Below are 22426 nucleotides of genomic sequence, written 5' to 3'. Positions count from 1 at the left end.
ACTTTCTTTCTATCTATCTTTCTTTTTGTGGTTGTAAATATTTATTTAAGCAGCATCATTACAGTGGAACTTCCAACATATTGCAAATATTAAAGAATGGTATATTTTTAATAAATTGGGGAGATAGATGAAGATGGCTGAACTAGCCATGTAGATCATTATTGGAAAGAGACGAACTCCTGGAATGTTTCATTAGTTTTTCATCTTACATTTTGAATTGTTATATGAACCAATTTACCATCCTTATGGAAAATGGAAGTGTGGATGGTTTCATTAATTTGTCCTCTGCTGCCTGTAGGAAAAGAGACCTCTGAAAGAGATATGCTTTTTAAAAACAATGATGATCTGCTTCTGCTAACAATGGCAGCCAGAGGGGGACATTAGGGGTCGCTCTGCCAGGAAGCCCATATGCCTGGACCCAAAATAACCCCAAAACTAAATACACAGGTCCTGGGTTGGTTGATTGGATTCGTTTTTCTCCAACTCCAGTCACCCACATGACATGTAACAAGCTGCTTTTCAACCTGTGGGGACTTTCAGAAGCAGTTTGAGATGTAGGATGCGAGCCTGCTCTTCCAAGAAAAAGAAAGTAATACATCTCACTATGTGCGCCTTTGGCCATGCCTAAAGTAGCTCTGGATCCAAGCCATTGTGTATGAGTGGTGACAGTTACAGCGTATAGATGCTTTATTGGTCTCGGGTGCGTTCATTCTGCACGTCCATTTCCCACGAGGCTGCTCATGCAGAGCCTTCGCTGATTTCTAGCCTGTGGAGTTGCAGGAGATAACAGGCAAATAATGATATATTTTTAAAGCATTCTTGCTGTTCTCCATGGTGGTTGTGGCCTCAAAATAGGGGGGGGAAACATTAAGCCAAAGTGCTTACTTCAGCCCGTATTTCAGTATCCTTGGACTTTTTTCTTTTCCTTTTTACCATTGTTGGTCTTCTCTAGATAGTTCAGGGACTGATTCCTCTTGCTTCGTGTTAAAACTTCTTCAGCCTCCACTTGCTTCCCTAATGTGCTCCCACTGTGCTGTAGGAATGTGGGACCCTTCTACCTGGGCTTCATACATTGAGGTCTGAGGTCAATGTTGTTATTTTAGCAGCACAATTTAACTATCACATCTCCTGTTTTGTTTCATCCTATAACTTTTCTCCAATGAAGTTTGCTTGTCTTGAATATAGAGGCCAGCTAGGGTTGTCACCTGGCTTGAGAAATCTTAGTGGATAAACTGTATTAATCAATTGATTGATTAATTAATTAATTGTATTTATTTTATTTAAAATATTTATATCCTGCCCCTCCAGTACACTACTGCTCAGGGCGGCTCACAACAATAAAATAGATACAGTATACAATAAAAATAATAAAATAAACCAAATTGAGTAAACAAGTTAAAAGTCAGGTTAAAAACCACAATCAGTATCAAGTTCAAATTAAAAGTTATTTTAAAAGCATAATTAATAAGTTAAATATGCATAAAGATGTATATGAATAAAACAATGGTTCTGAAGCTGTTTTCAGAAGCTGATGTGTGAACATTGTGTTACTACCACTACAACCACTACAAATATTTATATGCCACTTTTCAACAAAAGCTCTCAAAGCAGTTTGCATTGAATGAATGAATGAATGAATGAATGAATGAATGAATGAAATTAAATAAATTAATGGTGGGTTCCTGTCCCAAAAGGACTCATAATCTAAAAAGAAACTCAAGGTAGACCAGCAGCTACCACTGGAGAAATGTCATGTTAGGGTTAGATACAGCCAGTTGCTCTCCCCATGCTAAATATAAGCGAACCACCACTTTGTTCAGTTAGCAGGGATAACTAAATAAAATCCAGTAATCCAAAAACGTTTAAGATGAGAGTTAAGATGCTTTACATTTTCACTTGTACTCTAAAAGGAATGGAAATTGCACGTTAAGGTGCCCACCTTAATTTCCGCACAATATAAGCTGTAAAGACTTTGTACAGTCTGGTATATGATGATGGCTTTAGAAATGAGGCTCCATGCACCCACACTTTGCCTTGATCAGAGATGCATCAAGCAGAAATTTATCAGGGCCATATCTAGGAAGTAATTAGGGAAACTGTACCTGTTAAATGTCTGCCTGGATGCATCCCTTCCCAGCCCAATGCCCAACTGAAAGACCAAGGCAAAGTGTGGGTACATGTTTTTTATTGTTTCAAACCGGCAAAAAGCACCAGTCCAGTATGGACCTGGATTTGGGTGGTGGGGGTTGTTCTAAAAAGACATCAAACATTTAAAAAATATATGTTGAAGCTATTCTGATGATCACCAGAAAGTGGGCTAAGGGAGCCTAGCCCATTCCTGGTGATTGTCAGAACCACCGGGCTCACGAGCGAGCCCAGTGGTTCCAAGGCGGCTAGCCTGCCTAATTCCCCCTCCCCTTAAAAGAGCTTAACAGAGTGCTCTGTTAACCTTGTTTTTCTGCTCACGTGCCGCTGCAGTGCGCAGCAACACAAAAGTAGACCCCTGACCGGGACTCTACAAGCAGCCTCCCGGGCTCAGGGGTCCCCCAGAACGCCCCACACACTCACACGGGACATCCTGGGACGGCCCCCAATCCCCACAGCCCCCACCGCTCCATGATGGAGCTGGTAGTCATGTGGCTGCCCAGGGCTCTGTGGGCTAAGCCCGCGCTCCCCACAGACCACCTCGAGGTACTTCACGCTAATTATGTGAAGCACCTCATTATCTGTGTTTAAGAAATGTAGCCAACACTTTTGAAAACCCTTTTTAGGATTTAAAAACGTAAACTGCTGTATCTCAGCCATTTTGCAACGGATTTGCACCAAGGTTGGAGGGATGGTGTTGCCTGTCCCCTAGCTGATGTGCATATGATTAGGTGGATACTTCTGACTTTATAAGCAAAAAAATGTTCAGTGCTTATAATGGTGGAATGTTGAAAATACTCCTCATCTTTACTACTAGCTGGGCTGGGCTCAGAACATCAGTTCAGAGTAGCTGACACCACGTTAGATTATTTTAGACAACAATAGATCCAAGACTTTAATGACTTTTAGTTTTTTGCACTTTATCTATTACCCATTTGGGGCTTGAAAGTCCTAGACGTTTTGTCTAGAATATTTGCTGATACCCTGTTCTAGGGCATGTTAAAAGAGTGCAATCACAGTATTTATTGTGAAATGTAATGCCCAGAATTGAGTACTTCTTGGTGCTATTACTTCCCTTAAGATCTCTTAAAAACACACGTACACAACCACCAATATTGACTGACAACCTGACTAAATTTACTAGTGGATGTCCTATTGAAACTTATTAGTCCTCTAGAGCAATTCCTGAGTAATACTATTGAGAAACTTAGTCAGGATGTCAGCCACTGTGTTCTAAATGTGAAATTGTCTGAAGAGAAAGTAGTTCATCCTTAGGACTGGAAATGAATTATGACATCATCCTCATATACAGAAGATTATGGAGAAACTAATGCATCCATTATTGATTTCAGTAGCTATTTTAGTGTGATTGATACCAAGGCTTTATCACCTTTTAATTAGCTGATCGCTGTGTATCTGCAGCACTGTATGTGGCCAAATTTTGTGCGGCCACATATAAGATCAGGTCTGAGCTGATTTGAGTATCGGTGTTTTGCATTACTTGTACTATATTTATTTTGTTTTGTTTGTTTCTCTGATGTTGGGTCAGTGACCATAATAAAGCATGCATGCATTCATTCAAGGTTTCTTTCACAAGAACAGAATACATGATTTTGAGACATGATTTCTCTCATAAATTCCACTCCAACTCTAGAAGTTTTCTTCCTTGAATATAGTTAGTCTTCAGTATTTCTGATAGGCAAAAACACACTTGTGTGGATAGAACTGAAGAAAGGTTTGTAGTAAAGGCACTTCATTTTCCTTGACATGGTGTTCTGTCTTCCTCTTTTTTATTTTTTAAAGTCATCATGACATATTCTAACTACTAATTTACTTTTAGCTCCACTTGCCAGAGATTTGAAACACTGATGGATAAATATTGTATTTCCCTTGGAGCCATAGGCTTGTGTCAGTTTTATAAATATTACAAGTGTGATCGTTTACCATTCAGAAACCTCAGCCAAATACCAAGAACGTTATTTTCCACAGAATCTGTGGACAATTCAGATTAAGCTTTTATGTGAAGGCTATTCTTCTAAAAGTGTGGGTCTGCTGAAGTAATCTGAGTCCTCTTTAGTAAATTATTTCAGTAGTGAGCTAAGTTGTGACCACGCTGCCAGGTTTTGATTAGTTGTGAACATCTTCTAATGAGCTAAGGATGGTAGAATGGCAAAGATAATGATTAGAATGACAGCAGAGGAAAACTTGTGATGAATTCAAATGAATACAGGCTAGAGCCCATTTTCGAGCCTGCTCTGTGGTGGCGTCAGTGGTGAAGAAATCTTACTTTGCCACTGCCATTGCATCTGCTCAGTGTCTGTCAGTGGAGTTTTTCTAAGTAGTGAGGGGCTTATTACATCTCAAGGTGGAAATTGTTGATCCGCAAAGTCATTTGCATCCATTCTGACTTGGACTCCATGTTGAAAATAGGTCCTGTTGAGGTAACTTTGACAAATGCTTATACAGCTATTATGAGTTATTTTCAGTGACTGACATCCTAACTAAGGGTTGCAGCATGCCAGGCAGCATGCCAGGAAGACATGGCCAGCTCTCAGGGTGCTTTTAGCACTTCAGTGCAGAGCGTAGGGGGTGGGATTTTGACAGTCTCTGCTTCCCCCCTCCCCAAATACCCTGTGCCACCCAAAAATATGTTCCTGATGGTCACGTAGCCGTCAGGGACATATTTTGGGTGGCATTACACATTTCTGGAGATGTAGAGATTGGTGAAAAACATCCACCCACTCTGCACACGTTGTGCTGCTGTACACTGCACCTTCTGCAGTGTGGGCCTATCTTCCTTGCATGCTGCCACTTCTTTAGTTAGAATGTCAGCCAGTTTGTTCATCCTGAGGATGGGGGCAGGATCCCTGGATGTTACAACCAACCAGGTTCTCTCTTGACCCTTACCCATCTTGGCAGCCAGGGGAGACCTGACCAAATGAGTCCAGAAGACTGTGAATGCCTCATTAAAAGAAGGTGTTGTTCCAGCTCCTTTGAAGGAGGCTCTGAGCAGACCACTATTAACCCACTGAGACCCTACTGTGTGAAATAACTATCAACCAATCTCTAAGTTGCTATCCATGGGCAAGGTGTTCCAGTAGACCGTGACAGTCCAACATTAGGGTTTCCTGGATGAGACTGATTGTTTTGGGCCTTTCCAGTCTGATTTCTTATCTGGTTTTAGGACAGAGACTGCATTGGTCACCCCCTAACAACCTATGCTAGGAGCTAAACAGGGCAAACTCTGTTGGACCTCTAAATGACTTTTAGGAATGGTATCCTTCGGGGCCACCTTACTGAGGAAGAACTGCAGATTTTAGTACTGCATTGGTTCCAGTCCTGTCTGGAGGCTAGGTCCTAGAAGATGGTGCTGTGGCCTGGCTGCTCAATCCTGTGGTTTTTAATCTGTAAAATTATTTTTCCCCTTCATTTCACAGCTGTCTTCCATGACCTGGAACCAAGACAATTGTGGGCATTGCTTTTGCAATCTTCATGATTGGTGCACTGCTGACAGGAGTAATAAATTCTGTTGAAACAAGTATTAATCCTCTCTCTCCCCCTACCCTCTTTTTTATTAATAGGTAAACCACCTTCTAGTTCAAAACCTCCTGAAGGCCTACTACGTAAGTTGCACATGCTTGTCTGTTCCAAATAAAAACACAAGAGCATTTTCTTTTGTTTTGTTTTTAAATGTGTTGGACTGAGAATCGCCCTAAATCTTTGAATTGATCAGCCATTCATGTTTAAACAACCTGGAGTGGAATGTAATTGCTACTATGATATTATCACACCTGCTGATCCTGCTGATATGTAGCAATGGAACTACAGGTGAAACTCGAAAAATTAGAATATCGTGCAAAAATTCATTAATTTCAGTAATGCAAATTAAAAGGTGAAACTGATATATGAGATAGACACATTACATGCAAAGCAAGATAAGTCAAGCCTTAATTTGTTATAATTGTGATGATCATGGCGTACAGCTCATGAGAACCCCAAATCCACAATCCCAGAAAATTAGAATATTGTGAAAAGGTTCAGCAGTCTAGGCTCCAGGTGTCCCACTCCAATCAGCTAATCAATCCATAACACCTGCAAAGGGTTCCTGAGCCTTTAAATGGTCTCTCAGTCTGGTTCATTAGGAATCACAATCATGGGAAAGACTGCTGACTTGACAGTTGTGCAGAAAACCATCATTGACACCCTCCATAAGGAGGGAAAGCCTCAAAAGGTAATTGCAAAAGAAGTTGGATGTTCCCAAAGTGCTGTAGCAAAGCACATTAATAGAAAGTTATGTGGAAGGGGAAAGTGTGGAAGAAAAAGGTGCACAAGCAGCAGGGATGACCGCAGCCTGGAGAGGATTGTCAGGAAAAGGCCATTCAAAAGTGTTGGGGACTTTCACAAGGAGTGGACTGAGGCTGGAGTTAATGCATCAGGAGCCACCACACACAGACGGATCCTGGACATGGGCTTCAAATGTCGTATTCCTCTTGTCAAGCCGCTCCTGAACAACAAACAATGTCAGAAGCGTCTTACCTGGGCTCAAGAAAAAAAGAACTGGTCTGTTGCTCAGTGGCCCAAAGTCCTCTTTTCTGATGAGAGCAACTTTTGCATCTCATTTGGAAACTAAGGACCCAGAGTCTGGAGGAAGAATGGAGAGGCACACAATGCAAGATGCTTGAAGTCCAGTGTGAAGTTTCCACAGTCTGTGTTGATTTGGGGAGCCATGTCATCTGCTGGTGTTGGTCCACTGTGCTTCATTAAGTCCAGGGTCAACGCAGCTGTCTATCAGGAGATTTTGGAGCACTTCATGCTTCCCTCCGCAGACGAGCTGTATGGGGATGCTGACTTCATTTTCCAGCAGGACTTGGCACCTGCCCACACTGCCAAAAGTACCAAAACCTGGTTCAGTGACCATGGGATTACTGTGCTTGATTGGCCAGCAAACTCGCCTGACCTGAACCCCATAGAGAATCTATGGGGCATTGCCAAGAGAATGATGAGAGACATGAGACCAAACAATGCAGAAGAGCTGAAGGCCACTATTGAAGCATCCTGGTCTTCCAAAACACCTCAGCAGTGCCACAGGCTGATAGCATCCATGCCACGCTGCATTGAGGCAGTAATTGCTGCAAAAGGGGCCCAAACCAAGTACTGAATACATATGCATGCTTATACTTTTCAGAGGTCCGATATTGTTCTATTTACAATCCTTGTTTTATTGGTTTCATGTAATATTCTAATTTTCTGGGATTGTGGATTTGGGGTTCTCATGAGCTGTATGCCATGATCATCACAATTATAACAAATTAAGGCTTGACTTATCTCGCTTTGCATGTAATGCGTCTATCTCATATATCAGTTTCACCTTTTAATTTGCATTACTGAAATTATTGAACTTTTGCACGATATTCTAATTTTTCGAGTTTCACCTGTATACACAACAAGAGTGGAACAAGTAATTTCTAGGAAATGCATCACTTCCACAGAAAGTCTGTATGGTGAACTGTCTAGATGGCTGTGTATGGAAAGGGGTTGCCAATTTTGGATTCCCAGGATTCCCATCACCCCCAGCCACAATGCTGTGGCAAGACCATTTTCGAGTGCCCAGTATAGGGATAATGTATCTCAGAGGATTCTATTCTGTCCCTCATCATGTTTAACATCTACTTGAAGCCACTGGGACAGGTTGTCTGGAGATTTGGACTGGGGGTGCCATCAGTAGGCAGATGACAGCCAGCTCTGCCTCTCTTTTCTATCTGGAGCCAGGGAAGCAATAGATGCTCTGAATCAGTGTTTGAAAATCGTGGTGGATTGGATGCGGGTAACCATCAGAAGATCAGGAGGCAATCTAATACTGGGTTAAGGGGATACAACCTCTTCTTGCTGAGGTTGTCCTCCCTCTAGGAGTAGGTTTGCAGTTTGGATGTGCTCCTGAACATCCAGGTAGTTGATGTGTCCAGGAGTGCTTTAGCACAGCTTCAACTTGTGCACCAGCTGTGCCCTTTCCTAGAGGAAATCAATCTGGCCATTGTCTCTCCTTTCCTAGTTGCATTGAGGCAGTAATTGCTGCATTGAGGCAGTAATTGCTGCAAAAGGGGCCCAAACCAAGTACTGAATGCATATGCATGCTTATACTTTTCAGAGGTCTGATATTGTTCTATTTACAATCCTTGTTTTATTGGTTTCATGTAATATTCTAATTTTCTGGGATTGTGGATTTGGGGTTCTCATGAGCTGTTGTCCTCCCTCTAGGAGGTTGTCCTCCCTCTAGGAGTAGGTTTGCAGTTTGGATGTGCTCCTGAACATCCAGGTAGTTGATGTGTCTAGGAGTGCTTTAGCACAGCTTCAACTTGTGCACCAGCTGTGCCCTTTCCTAGAGGAAATCAATCTGGCCATTGTCTCTCCTTTCCTAGTCACCTCTAGATTGCACTTCTGTAATGTAATGCACTGCACTTGGGACTGCCTATGAAAAGTGTTTGGAAAGTGCAGCTGATCCAAAATGCTGCGGCAAGATCATTTTTGGGTGCCCAGTACTGGGATCATGCAACTCCCCTACTGTTGGATCTGTACTGGCTTCCAGATTCATTCCAGGCCCAGTTCAAAGTGTCAGTTATGTCCTGTAAAACCCAGTGCAGTAGATATATGGCAAAAGCTGAGAGAGTTCAGCTAACAATACAGTTGCATGTGCAAAATATCTTTCCCTGAGCCCCTCTGACAACAACAGCAGGGATGCACATTTTTGCTTATTTTTAAAACCTCTAAATAAACATTGGCCTAGCCTGCTCTTGTTTGGTGTTCACATGCCACTTTAATTAGAGGGTTTCAGCTGGCTTCCCTCAGAGATCAAAATCTTTCACTTGCATGCAAAGACTATTTGAAATTCTGGAATGCTTTCCAGGGAGATTCAAAAGCTGCGGATCAAAAATCCTTTAACCTCAGTCCTGCAGAGCGTGCTTTTTTGGCGTTTAAGTACTTTATGGTATACCATAGAGCATTGCTTGGGGGACTTGAGGAACAACTGTTTCTGTTTAACTGTATAAGGCTGGGAGGAGTGTTGCAGCTTTTTTTCCCCCTTAACGCAAATGAATCCACTGTGGTTAACTCATAAATATTTCATTTCCAAACAGTACAATTAAAACTGCATGCTGCTTTGGGTCTTTCTGGCACTTTTCTGCCATCTTCCACTGATTTCAGTGACTAGAACAATCCACTGATGGATTAATAGGAATTGATCACTCGGAGTTCTGATTCCTCAAGGAATCTAGTTCCTGAGTATGTTGTAGCTAGATAAAGTCTGTACAGTGGTCCCTCGACTTACATAATTAATCCATTCCGAACGCACGTTCGGAGGTCGAAATTTTCATAAGTCGAAGAGCGCACCACGGAAGTCTGGAAACATTCGTAAGTTGAGGAGACCGCATCTAAAAATTCGTAGGTCGAGTAAGCTGAATCTAAACCGGCAACTACTTCCGGTCTTTTTTGTCGCTCGTAACTCGAAAACATCGGATGTCGAGTAGTTCGTAGGTCGAGGGATTACTGTAATGTGATAGAGAGTGTTGTGCATTGAGGGCAGCCTAGATGAATTAAGGGATGTTTGGTGGAATGTTGCCCAGAATTGTTGAGAGGTCCTGCATAATAGGCAATAGTACATGGACAATGTGTCTTTGTTAGCATCTGGTTTCGCCAGCATGAATCAGGAGGTCCTTTTCTTGAGGTTAACATCCACTGAGCCCTAACAGCACATTTGAAAGGCTTTGAAAATAAATTCTAGTAACCTACAAAATAAGAGCATTTACATCTTCAAGACATTGCTTATCATTTACTCTGATGCAAAACAGGCGTGCTTTAGTGTGTATTGTTGCAAACCATATTATTGGATCCATTCCTGTTAGATGTGCACCAGAAGCCAAAGAAGGAAGCTTGTAGGCTCTACAGATAGAGAGACAGAACAGAATGTCCAGTTCAGAAAGTCTGTTCTCCCTTCCATACGCCACGCACATACTAACTCCCATTAGTAGTGATAGGGTTGTATGGCCATGTGTCTAGAGGAAAATACACTTTCCCAAGTTGTATTATTTTACAGTGTTAGTTTCTGCAAGCTCAGCCCATTGTTTTATTGAAGCAGATCCCAATGGAACTGGATACATGTTTAGAAGTCTTTGACCATTAGTCAGAGTGGATCAATAGATTTCTTTAAACAATGCACTTTTTGTAGGTCCCCTTCATTTAAGCGTATCACTCTGTACAGTGCACTGGTGAGAAATGCACGTTAAGGGATATTGGAGGCTACACAAGTAGTACATAATTATGTCATGTACATGTTATAAAAGCGTATGTTGTTTATAGTGACTTCGGTGCATTGGCAACCGTTAGGGCTCATTTAGATGCCCTTGTAACCCTTTGCAGCAAATGTAGATACCTTCCCTTCAGATAGTGCCTCTGTCATTGGGGAAACCAGTCCTGCAAACACTTAGCCAAAAAGTCAAAATTGCTTGCAAACCCTTAATCTCCCCATTCCTCATGCTACCAGCAGTGTCATTGGCTGTTTCAAGTCATTGTGTCACTAGGATGGGCACCTACTGAGCAGAGTCCACCACATCAGTTAAAAAGAAAACTACTCCCTCCCCCCACACCTGGGCCTTTTTAACAAGGTTTCAAAGTTTGTTTTCTTCCCCTGAGATAAGCATTTCCTTGCCTTTCCACACTAGTGCTGAAGTAGCCATTTAAAAAGCAAAGGGCTGCCAAATATAATACGTGACTACCTTCTTCATTCTTTCACTTCAGGGAATCTTTCTTTTCTTTTGAAGTACATTCACTCTGTCTCAATCATTACAAAAATGGTTTGGGGGGATTGTGTTGGGTGCTCCCCCCCCATTTTAAGTGAATAAGCTTAGGCTGCAACAAAGCTTATTTGAACAGTTGTCACACTGCTGCTACTGGATCACGTTGAGCAAGGGGGCAGCGCTTCAAGGCATGATGCGTCCATGTTTTCCTTATGAACAGCCCTCTGTGCAATCCCTTATTCTCTGTGGTGAGACCATAAGTATGGAGCATTGCATAAAACCCATTATGCTTAGAAAAGACAAAGCACAGGAGACTTCTGCTGTTGCAGACAGGAAATGAGTAAGATGATGGTGGTCCCAAATCCATCGTCAGCTGGAAGAAGAAACCAGGCTAAGGAATAGAAGGGTGATGGCCGGAGAGAGTCAATGACAGATGGGCCGGGATGCTTGGACAGCGGTTGGTAAATCCATGTAACACCCTGCTGCATGCACACATGCATGGACTAATCCTCAGAGGGCTATAGTTAAGAAAGAAATTTATTTTCTTCTTTACACACTTACCCAGGTTTCATCAGTTCAGCTGGATTTCCTACTAATATATTACAGACGCTGCATAGGGATTGCTGAAGTAGCTTATAAAATTCTGCTGAAACAAGTAACATGCATCTCTCTCTCTCTCTCTCTCTCTCTCTCTCTCTCTCTCTCTCTCTTTAGCAACAGATAAAACTCCTTCCAAGTCAAAACCTCCTGAAGGCTCACCACGTAAGTTGCATGAGCTTGTCTGTTCCAAACGAGCACACCAGAGCATTTTTAAAAATGTATTGGACTGATAATCACCTTAAATCTGGAGACGGGGGTTTGGGAAACCCTGGGCATGGGCATGTGATGCTCAGGTCCAAATTGCTACTTAACTAGGTGGTTTCCTGTGTGGCCTTGGGTTTTGTAGAGTTGTTCTGAGGCTAAGGACATAACTCAAGGCTGCAGACATTGAACTGCAACTCCCTTAATCCCTGACTACTGGCCACTGTGGCTGGGGACGATGGGAGTTGTAGTCGAGAAGCAGCAGGAGATCCGAAGTTGTGCAGCCCTGGCCCAGCTGTACACTACATGTAAACATTTCTAACTGAAGCCTGATAGTCTTTCATTTTTCATGAAAAGGTACTCTGTGAGGGCGCAGTTTGGAACAGGGAAGGTGGTAATGGCTAACCCCTTCCTTCCCCACCACTTCACTACTCCAAATCACCAAGATCCCAGTAGCTTTTCCTGGAAGGCAGGGGAGAGGGGTGTGGTACACTTATATGTGTGTAATGCGTAGTGAGGCCCTAACCTGGCACTCTGAGAGAACCCGTGTGATATAAATGTAGCAAACAAATATGTTTGAGAGGCACACTGAAGGAAGTCTGTATGCACTGAAGGAAGCAGGGTTTTGCAGCTGGAAGATCCTGGGCGAACCTTGTCCTTATGCTGTTTTGCACCCCCGCTGTCAATCTAGAGGTGGCAACAGAGCTTTCTCTTTGCAGAGAAGGCCTATAAAGCCTCTGGTTTCTTCATCAGCACTAAACATAGCTATATACTTTGCTGACTGAACCCAAGTCCCCATTTCTCGATACTCTATTATAATAGACTAGTATTTGTAAGCCCATTTTAATAACGGGCCCTAGTGGGGGGGGTGCTGCTCTTGGAGCCCAAGTCCCGACGGGGAGAGTGGAGAAGGGGAGGCTGCCGCAGCTCACCGTGGGTATAGATGTTGCTCCGCCGCCGCCTCGCCAGCACTCTTCTCCGCTTCTCCTGCTCCAACATGGCCGCCCATGTCTGGGCGGCCGTATCTTTTGGGGCCAATCTGGGCATGCGCTCCGCGCATGCCTAGAATGGCCCAAAAAGACATGGGCAGCACGGCTGCACACTTTAGCCTTTTATGATATAGGATATGTTACATCTGCAGTTAAATCTTAAAAGAAATTAAGCAATGCAGCTAGGAGCAGATCATGTAAATGCCCCTCTGTGAAAGGCAGAAAAGACCAGAATGACTGAAAGTGGCTGCAGTTGTTAGCCCACATTCAGAGTAATACATTAGGAACCAGATGCTCTCACATATAAATTGCCCTGCCTACTCCATAGAGAAGTTGGTGTGTGTGTGTGTGTGTGTGTGTGTGTGGCCTGGAACTGATTCTCATGATTAAAATAACTGCCAAATGTAGATAGCAATTGTTTCTATTTATGTTTTTGCTGACTTTCAAGCTGGCATTGCCTTTCTGTTAACAGCCTTTCCGTTCCCCAGCTAACTAAGAAGCTGAAGGGGCGGAGGAGATGGAGCAAAGTTGGCAGGGCACTTATTTAATTATTTGAATTCTTATCCCACCCTACCCCAAAGGCCCAGGCTGAAGGGACAGGCAGATATAAAAATAAATCTACTAAAATTAGAACAGTAAGCTATTTTTGCCTTTCAAACTAAAAACAAGCGATAACTCGCAAGAAACCTCATGAACCTAAAACTTGAGTTGGCTTCAGGTTGCTCATGGAGACATTTTTAGATGACATCCTGCTTCCATGCTTTGTTCTCATGGGATATGTGCCACTATCAATGTGTTAATCATTGTGGCTCACTGTTCCCTTTGAATTAGCCAGAAACCTACCTACCTACCTACATAAACAAACAAACAAACAAACAGGAGGACCTTGATATTCACAGAGGTTCCATTTCATTATACAACTGTGGATACAGAAACCAAAAATATCAAGGCATTGCAGCAAATGCGAAATTGGGGGTTAGATTCCCGGTCAGGGGAAAAGATCACCAAAACATCGATTTTCGTGAGGGGAAACACGCGGTGAAGCTGCCTACTGTACTTAGCTACTCCTCCTGTGCCCTGGAATGCCCCCAGATCAATTGAAAATAGCTGATTCCCCCCTTCTTATTGTAAACAGAGCCATTTTGAGTCTCCTAAACACAAAATGGTAGCCGGAAATGACTTCAGCGGTCATTTCTGGCCACCCCCGACCTGCAGATATGTGAGGTCGATGTGTCCCATCCCCTTTTCCTAGCATATGCCGAGGTCGGGTATCTATTACCCAACCGCAGATATGCAAATCCATGGATAACGAATCCGCAGATATTGAGGTCCTCCTATATGCATATCTGCAGATACAGAAAGCAGAGAGTTTAGCAGACACAGCCTTCTGCTTTTTAAGGTGGCTTCCTAGCAAACTCTCCCTCGGTACACTCCCTTCACCCCTGCCATTACTGCTGTGACTTGTCTCTCTTGCTGCCCCTCTCCCCTGCTCCGCCGCAAGCACCTCTCCTTTTTCTCATCAGAAATGGGCTTTCAAGCAGCAAGAATGGGGAGAGAGGGCATGGCCACGAGGGATGTGCACAGAACCAGGCAATGGTGGCTCAAAGGGGTGGGGGGTAGGACTTTAAGGGCGGGGGAGGGTGCACTTATCCCTCCCCCCAATTTCCCCCCAATGGCGCTGGAGTTTAGTAAAATGCCTTGGGGCAGCAGCGTACCTCCCCGCCGCCCAGAAGTTGCTAGAAGTACCGGATGTGCTGCCACCCCGAGGCATTTTACTAAACTCCAGCACTGGTGGAGGGAAAGTAGGGGGAGGGGTAAGTGCATCCTCCCCCACCCTTAAAGTCCTACCCCCCACCCCTGCTGAACGTTTGAACCGGCCATTGTTTGAACCTTTTCAGAGGCCTGTAAAAAGGGCCTCTGAACAGGTTCGTGCACATCCCTAATGGTTACAAGGGCATAAAAGAGAGGAAAGAGGGAGTGGCTCTGTTTCTGGTAAGGGGAGGAGATATTTGGCTTTCCCCTTGCTACAGCACCCCTTTCATCTGCATCTGGCCTGGCAGAAAGCTAGGTCCCAAGCTCTTATTATGAAATGATTTGAACAAATACCTTTTGTAAGCCCTGCTAACTGAGCAAAAATGCACCTTTATAAAGTGGTGGTTTTCTTACATTTAGTAGGGGGAGAGCAACTGTCTCTGTCCAACCCTAGCACAGCATCCCTCCAGTGGCAATTGTTAGTGTTTATCTTCTGTTTCTTTCTTAGATTGTGAGACTTTTGGGAACCAACTTATTTATTTATTCTTTATTTTTCTTTGTAAACCACTCTGGAAACTTGTTTGAAAAGTGCTATATAAATAGTGGCAGTGGTGGTAGTGGTTTTTGTTTGTTTTCTATGTGTTTAGAAATAATTTAAAATGTAGCTCTATATTCCAAATGTAAGCGTTGATTTTCTTCTTCTTCTCAATTTCACAGCTGTCTTCCATGGCCTGGATACTATGACAGTTGTGGGCATTGCCTTTGCAGCTTTTGTGATTGGTGCACTGCTGACAGGAGCATTATGGTTCATCTATTCTCACACAGGTGAGTCTGACTCGTTTCCCCCCCAATTATGTAATACATTTTAAATTCTCAATACCTTTATTTGGTATGGAAACCAAGAGCCCTTTCAATGACAATCCTAGGCTACTTTGCTAGACAAAGCAATGCCGGAGCTACTCTCTTTAACAACTGTGGGCCTTAGCTGCTGGGAGAGTTGATGTAGTATTGCAACTGTGATATGTAAATATGTTCTAATTATATTTCTACCCCACATTTATTGATTATTTAGGGCAAAATCAAAAAATGAAAGGCGGTATATAAATTTAACAATAAATAAAATCATAGCTACAAAGCACATTCTAGGGGAGGGGAAAGAATCATTTGTATTTTATACAAATATATGATGTCAGCATGGTGTTGCTGACCATGCCAATGGCTTTTGTGCATGTGCAGAGGCCACGTGCATGCTGGTGATGCACAGCTGCATACAGGCTGTTGGGGGGAGTGCCGCAGCAGCAGGGAGCTGCATGGAGCAGTGGCATGCAGGTAAGGATCTGCTCTACTCAGTTTTAAAGGTGCCGCTCACCGCCCCCTCCCTAGCACCGTCCTCAAACCGCCGAACCGGTTTGTGGTTCAGCCGAACCAGTTCACAACTGAAGAATCGTTTTTGTTGAACATCTAAGATAATGCTCATTAATGCACAGACCTTTAAGAAGGAAGAAGAAAACCCTGCAAGGGCCCTATTTGTAACCCCTGGGGTGTTTTTTCTCCCTTGTTTTTTCTTCACTGCAGCCATGGGGGCTCTGAACTGGATCAGAGCAATGGAAAGAGGAGGTAGTTAATTATTTCCCTGTAGGTCGTCTTTTTCAATCAAAATCATACTTTCTAGCAAGGTCTATAGATTTTTTTGTTCCTGCAAAAAGAAAATGCATTTGGGGGGGATTTTGACCAGGGAAATGGCCCATGGGAATGGACACTTTCTCTCCCCACTCCCCTCTGCTGCCCTGATCATTTTCAGAGCTCCCTGTGGCTGCAGTAAATACAAAAAACTACTAGGAGAGATCTCACCTGTCTTCCCCATCAAATCAGGTTTGGGGACTTTTTTAAATGGTGGGGACTTTTTAAAAAAACCACAATTCAACTGAACAAGCAAGCTTTTCATTTTTATTTCTTAAAGCAATAAGGCAGATCATCTTTGTGGGGAGGAGAACTGGTCTTGTGGTAGGAAGCATGAATTGTCCCCTTTGCTAAGCAGCGTCCTCCTTGGTTTGCATTTGGATAGGTGACTTCACATTAGACTGTGAGATATTCCCCTTAGGAGATGAGGCCATAGCTCAGTGGAAGAGCAGCTGTGTGTTTGCATGCAGAAAGTCCCAGGTTCACTCCTTGGCATCTCCAGGTAGGGCTGGGAGAGACTCCTGCCTGAAGCCCTCTGCCAGTCAGTGTAAACAATACTGAGCTAGGCAGACCAATGGTCTTACTCAGGATAAGGCAACTTCCTATGTTCCTGTCTTAAGTGATTGAAGATGGAGAAGGTGAGCGACTTTTCCTGAGCCACTAGGGTGAGGCTAGTCCAGCTCTCTGCTCCTGGTGACCACAGAAATGGAGAATCAGACAGACATAGACTACAGACATGGAGAATCAAACTTGTCCATGCACAGCACCATTTCTGAGACCCCAGGGTCCTTAGAAGGGCCCACCAGTGATTCCTGAGACCATTTTTGTGCCCATAACCCTCATCGGGTGGTGGCAGAATAATTAGGAGCGGGTCCGTGGAGGGCAGTTTGCTGACGGTCCCCTGAAACCTGGAGCTGGTATAATGGAATGTTGGAACTGGGCTTTTGTAGGAGAGATTTGTTGCATTTGTACTTCCATTACTGAAAATAATCACCAACTACAAGCCTTTGTACATACTATGAAATTGTGTGGTTCATTTTGAAGTCAAAGTTTTTATCATGCCATATAGCTTCAGGGAACTCTCAGAAACTAGCTGCAGAAAATATCTTCCTCTCTGGGGTTGTTTTGGAGGGTTTTTTGGTACATGAATAAGCCTTGCAAATTAGGGCTAAAAACAGCTTTATAAGTTTTTAAACTGAAACACAAAGCAAGCAGTTTTAAAATGCACTGTGCATACATGCCATCCTTTCCGGTCAAGAGGATGGTCTGAAGATTTTGTTCCTTTGTCTTTGGACCATTCTTCCAATCAACAAGATGCATCCCCCCCACCCCACCTCCAAAAAAAGCCTTTGGAAGTTGAGAAGACTCTGTTTAATAGAATCTGATTGAAATAAACTGACAAAGCAACAAATTATATTTGGCAGATGGGAACAGCAAAGCAAAGAGTCAGACTTCCTGGACAGGGAACAGTACTGGCAGTCTTCCTAAGTGTGAATAACCAAGTACATGTTGCATGCAGATGGGTTAAAGCTTATTTATACAGGACCCGGCCATTTTGCGAAAGTGCCATATTAACCTAAGAAATAGGCATCTCCTCCAGTGTGAAGTATGTTGGATGTGGACCTTGGGAACAGGGGTTAAGATAGCAGCTTTGCCACACATTTGTTGGGTTGCCTTAGGCAGCTTTCTTAGGCCCAGTGTCCTATCTGTAAAATGAAAAGAATAATGAGCTACCTCACAGGGCTGCGAGTTAGATAGTTGGTTAGATGTGTTGCCTCCCATCAGCCTTAGAAACAGAGGAGGCTGTAAGTCAAACTGTCATCGAGAGCCACTCCTGCCAAGAAAAATGTGTCTGAAACCTCCCCAATATTATTTGTGTTATTTTATTATTAAACTTATATATTGCCTTACATAACAAATTTATCTCATGGCGGTTCACAACAAATACATTAAAAACAATCCTAAAATCTATAAAAATTAAAAACTAACATACAGCCCATAAAACAATAAAATACAACACAGAGAAGCAGCACCAACAGCCAAAAAAATAAAAATAAAGCGAAGGTCTGACGGAACAGCCAAGTCTGTACATATCTCTTAAGCAGGCCTGCTCAACTTAGGCCCCCCAGCTGTTTTTGAACTACAGCTCCCATAATCCCCAGCCACAGTGGCCAATAGCCTGGGATTATGGGAATTGTAGGCCAAAATCTGCAGGAGGGCCGAAGTTGAGCAGCCCTGCTCTTAAGGCAGCAAAGGATGCCAAAGAGTCACTGTCCTTCAGGAGAGCACTCCAAAGCCTAGAGGAGACTAACTGAGAAGGCCCTGTCCCATATGCACAACTGAGCCTCCCTCAATGCTGGCAGATAGAGCAGAGCCCTGTCTGATGATCTTGTCATTTGGGACAGGTGGTCCTTCAGATATACAGGACCTAAATATTAAGGGGCTTTAAAGGTGATATCCAGCACCTTGAATTGGACTTAAAGGGAAACTGGTAGTAAGTGCAGCTCTTTTCAGAAATAGCATAATAGCAAGTAGCTCTGGACAAAACTCTGGCCTCTGTATTTTACACCAGATACAGGTGCCACATAATCTTCAAGGGCAGCCCCACATAGAGCACATTGCAGTAATCTAACTGTCTAACCATGGCCAAATCTGCCATCTTTCCAAAGGGATGCAGCTGGTGCATTAGCCAAAGCTGAGCAAAGGCACACCTGGCCACTGCCTGGGCATCCAGAAGCAGAGATGGGTCCAGCAGTGCCCCCAAACCGTGCAGTTTAGCTGCTACTGTTGCGGTAATTGGGCTCTCATGGCACACCAGTAACATCTGAAATGAGGCAGGCCAGAATGATGGCTGTTATCACATTGTGGCTAAGAGACAGAGCTACAAATCAGGAAGTTCTCATTCGGATTTCACCTCTGCCGTGAACTTACTAGGTGGCTTAAGGCAAGCCACTCCTTCTCAGCCTGAGCTGAGAACCAACTACAATATGGGGATCACAATACTTACTTACCTTAATAGGGGTTTTTGTAAGGTTTGCATCAAGATGATGATGATGATGATGATGATGATGATGATGATGATGATGATGATTTCTATACCGCCCTTCCAAAAATAGCTCAGGGCGGTTTACAAAGAGAAACAATAAATAAATAAGATGGCTCCCTGTCCCCAAAGGGCTCACATTCTAAAAAGAAACATAAGACACAAACCAGCAACAGTCACTGGAGGTACCGTGCTGGGTGTGGATAGGGCCAGTTACTCTCCCCCTGCTAAATAAAGAGAATCACCACTTTAAAAGGTGCCTCTTTGCCCAGTTAGCAGGGGTTATGCCTTAGGGATGTGCATGAGCTGGTTGAGCACCTCCTTTGGGAAGCGCCGAACCTACTCGGGCGCTGGCATTCGAGCTGGCTTGATAGGGTGAGCAGCAGTTCCCTTCAGGAGCCAGTAAGGAGCTCCTCACCTGCTCCTTCATGCCCCACTGCTTTTCCAGTCCCTCTGTGCAGCATCGGCATGCGCATGGCACTGGCCATTGGTGTGGTCAGCATGGCAAATGACCACTCCCTGCCCCGCGAGCCCAGGCACAAGCCATTCGTGCACATTTCTGTAATGCATGTGACATGTTTTGTACACTCAAAAAGCACTGTGCAAGTCAAGTTATTACATACATATTATTATTTACTCTTATTGCATATTATGCAAATTACATGGTATTATATATTATGTAAACTACAGCTTATGCTGTGGCTTCCCCCCCACTAGTGCTTTCCTCCTTAGGAGGCCAGCAGCTCTGCTCGAGTCTCCCCATTTCAAATGTGACCTGTGCAACGTGGGACCCAAATGTGCACAAACAGCCACACCACCAGAATTAGACCTTAGGGAGGGCTACCTTGCACACACTGAAAACTCCGGTTCTAAATGAATAAACCAAAACAATATACATGGGAGTTAGATTAAAATATATTCTGAATATTCATGATCAAGTATGATTCAAAAATGGGAGAGCGATGTAATAAAGCATTTCAGGTGCCTGTGAGTCCTCCACCTCCTTCTGAACTGCTGCAGCTGTGTGCAGACCAGAAAGCTAAGACAGATCAAAAGATAATAAGCGGTGCTTGAGAACCTGTGACTTTGCCCTTGAGAGAGACAGAGCCCTCCCCCGCAAATGCCCTATGCTCTTAGAAACAGCAGTAAGGAAAAGGCCTTTTCAATGCATTGTTCAAGGCCACTGTGACAGCAGCTACCAGTCATGACCAATCAGCTCCTTCTGCCCTCTCCCAAGTTCCATAGCACAGGTTTGGCCATGAGAACAAGCAGGTACCAAAGGAAAGCAGAGCAGGGGCAAAGCCAGCTGAGAAGAGACACGTTAGGGCTGGCACCCTCCTAGCCATGCACACACCCACAGCCACTCTTTACAACCACATTTCTGTACACTTTCCCACCATTTGGAGAGCAGCTCACTAGTCAAATTAGTATTTGTGGCTGCTCAGCTCGTTCCATGTAACTCCTAATAATGGAAGCCGAGCCACTATAGTTGGGAGGACACGGCAAATGCGGTTTGTTCCACCAACAGAGAACAGCCAACATTTTTCTTGGAGGAGGAGGGTGCAGGAGAAAAGATTAAACTCCAGCAGAGGGCTGTGCCACTGAGACAAGGGGGCATAACCCCATACTTGAAAGGAAAGCATGCATCTGTGGAAAAGTTACCCAGAAAGAATTGTGGGGGAAGGGGAAAGACAGTATATTTTTGGCCTCCAGATGATGACAGCTGTACACGCCATTTTCCCGAAAGACGAAAAGGTATTCATTGGCACAAAGTGAGAGCAAAATGTATACAGATCGTATCTGATATGCTGTGGTTGCTGCACAGTTCTATGTAATCGTGTGGTTTATAAAATGGGTGACAGCATCACTGTAATAGGACCCAGCAGCAGGGAATATGGGCCAGTTCTACATTTTGCAGAACTGCTTTCCTGGCAGAGGACTTGAGGGGCCCGAATAAGGGAAGGGAAGCAACTGCAGTTTCTGCGCAAATATGGAAATGAGGGGTCTCTTTTCTCCCTAAACGTTTCCAATTCTTAGCAAAGGGAGGTTTGCTGATCACTATCTTGTAAAAGTGGCTTTTGGAATATCTCAGAAGGACATTCAGGCACATGTAACTGGCGGGCAGAAGAATAAAGCAGTAATATTAATGAGGAGCTTTACCTACACTCTAACATGCAATTTAACATGCACATTGCTTCCAGTGATTTTTCTACAAAAAGGTATTCAGCAGCATTTTGTACTGGAAAAGCATTGGGCCAGATTCTTATGTATCAATGTATTTGTGATTGTGTGCTTACACAAATGTAAAAATGGCATATATATGACAGCTTCTCACACACATACGGTATATATACACGGGTGTGTGTGTGCATGCGTGCGCGCGCACACACACACACACACACACATATGCACACACGTGTATTTTGGCATATTTGCCTTCAACGTGTGAAGGTTCTTTTACCAAGTCAGACCATTGGTCCCTCTAGGTTAGTACTGCCACATTGGCTGGCAGTGGCTTTCCCGGATTCCAGACGGAAGACTTTATCTTCCCCAGCCCTTTCTGGGATTCTGGGGATTGAACCTGGGAGATTCTCCTTGCAATGCAAGAGCTCTACCACTGAGCTATGGCCCTCTTCAGAGATTCCTCTTGATTAAAAATTATTCTGGATCAATCGAGATCTGTGCTCTCCCTACAATCTAAATAGTCTTATTCCCTAGTCCCTCAGCAGATGGTCCACAGGAAACACCAGGCTCATCAAATCCCTCCAGTTGGACCACTAGGTTTATGTCCTGCTCATTGCTGCTGCTTCTGCATTATCTTCTACTTTCCGAAAGCCCCTTGTTGGCAGAATGTATGTATTGGCGCACAGCTTTTAGTCAGAGAGCTACATGGTGTAATGTAGTCAATAAAGTGCTGGGGCCAAACTGGGGAGACTTATGTTCAGATAGCTGCACAGTTACAAAATGCATTAAGAGCCATACTAGGTGACACACCCATTGTATGGTTGGGGCCTCCATGGTTTGTTTTTTATGCACGTAGCGGTCAGGTGGGGTCCTGATCCGATTGTGGCTGCAGGAAGATTGCTTTAGCAAGTTTTAAAGCAATTTTTCTGCTGCTTCTCTTCAGGAATTGTAGCTACATGGTGCAAATGTTTAAATGCCCTATTTTCTTGCCCTTTCTCTGGCACCAGTGCTGCCAACTGGCTAGGTTGCCTCTCTATGGCTCAGGA

General features: G+C 43.8%; 1 protein-coding gene across 5 annotated transcripts in view; it reads left to right on the top strand.

The window, feature by feature from the left end:
* The window catches only part of TGFBR3 (transforming growth factor beta receptor 3), a 260627-nt gene that overhangs the window by 230553 nt on the left and 7648 nt on the right, over positions 1–22426 (top strand). For 4 of the 5 annotated variants that reach the window (XM_053247377.1, XM_053247378.1, XM_053247380.1 and 1 more), the window contains 3 exons: positions 5727–5768; positions 11646–11693; positions 15191–15298. In XM_053247377.1, coding sequence (XP_053103352.1) covers positions 5727–5768; positions 11646–11693; positions 15191–15298 — 198 coding nt within the window. The remainder of the gene's footprint in view (positions 1–5726; positions 5769–11645; positions 11694–15190; positions 15299–22426) is intronic. The other variant, XM_053247379.1, reaches the window with a different exon arrangement.

The sequence above is a fragment of the Hemicordylus capensis genome, chromosome 4 (assembly GCF_027244095.1).
Source record: "Hemicordylus capensis ecotype Gifberg chromosome 4, rHemCap1.1.pri, whole genome shotgun sequence".
Taxonomy (NCBI): domain Eukaryota; kingdom Metazoa; phylum Chordata; class Lepidosauria; order Squamata; family Cordylidae; genus Hemicordylus; species Hemicordylus capensis.
The sequence above is the reverse complement of the archived record's forward strand: the minus strand, read 5'-3'. Positions and strand labels throughout refer to the sequence as shown.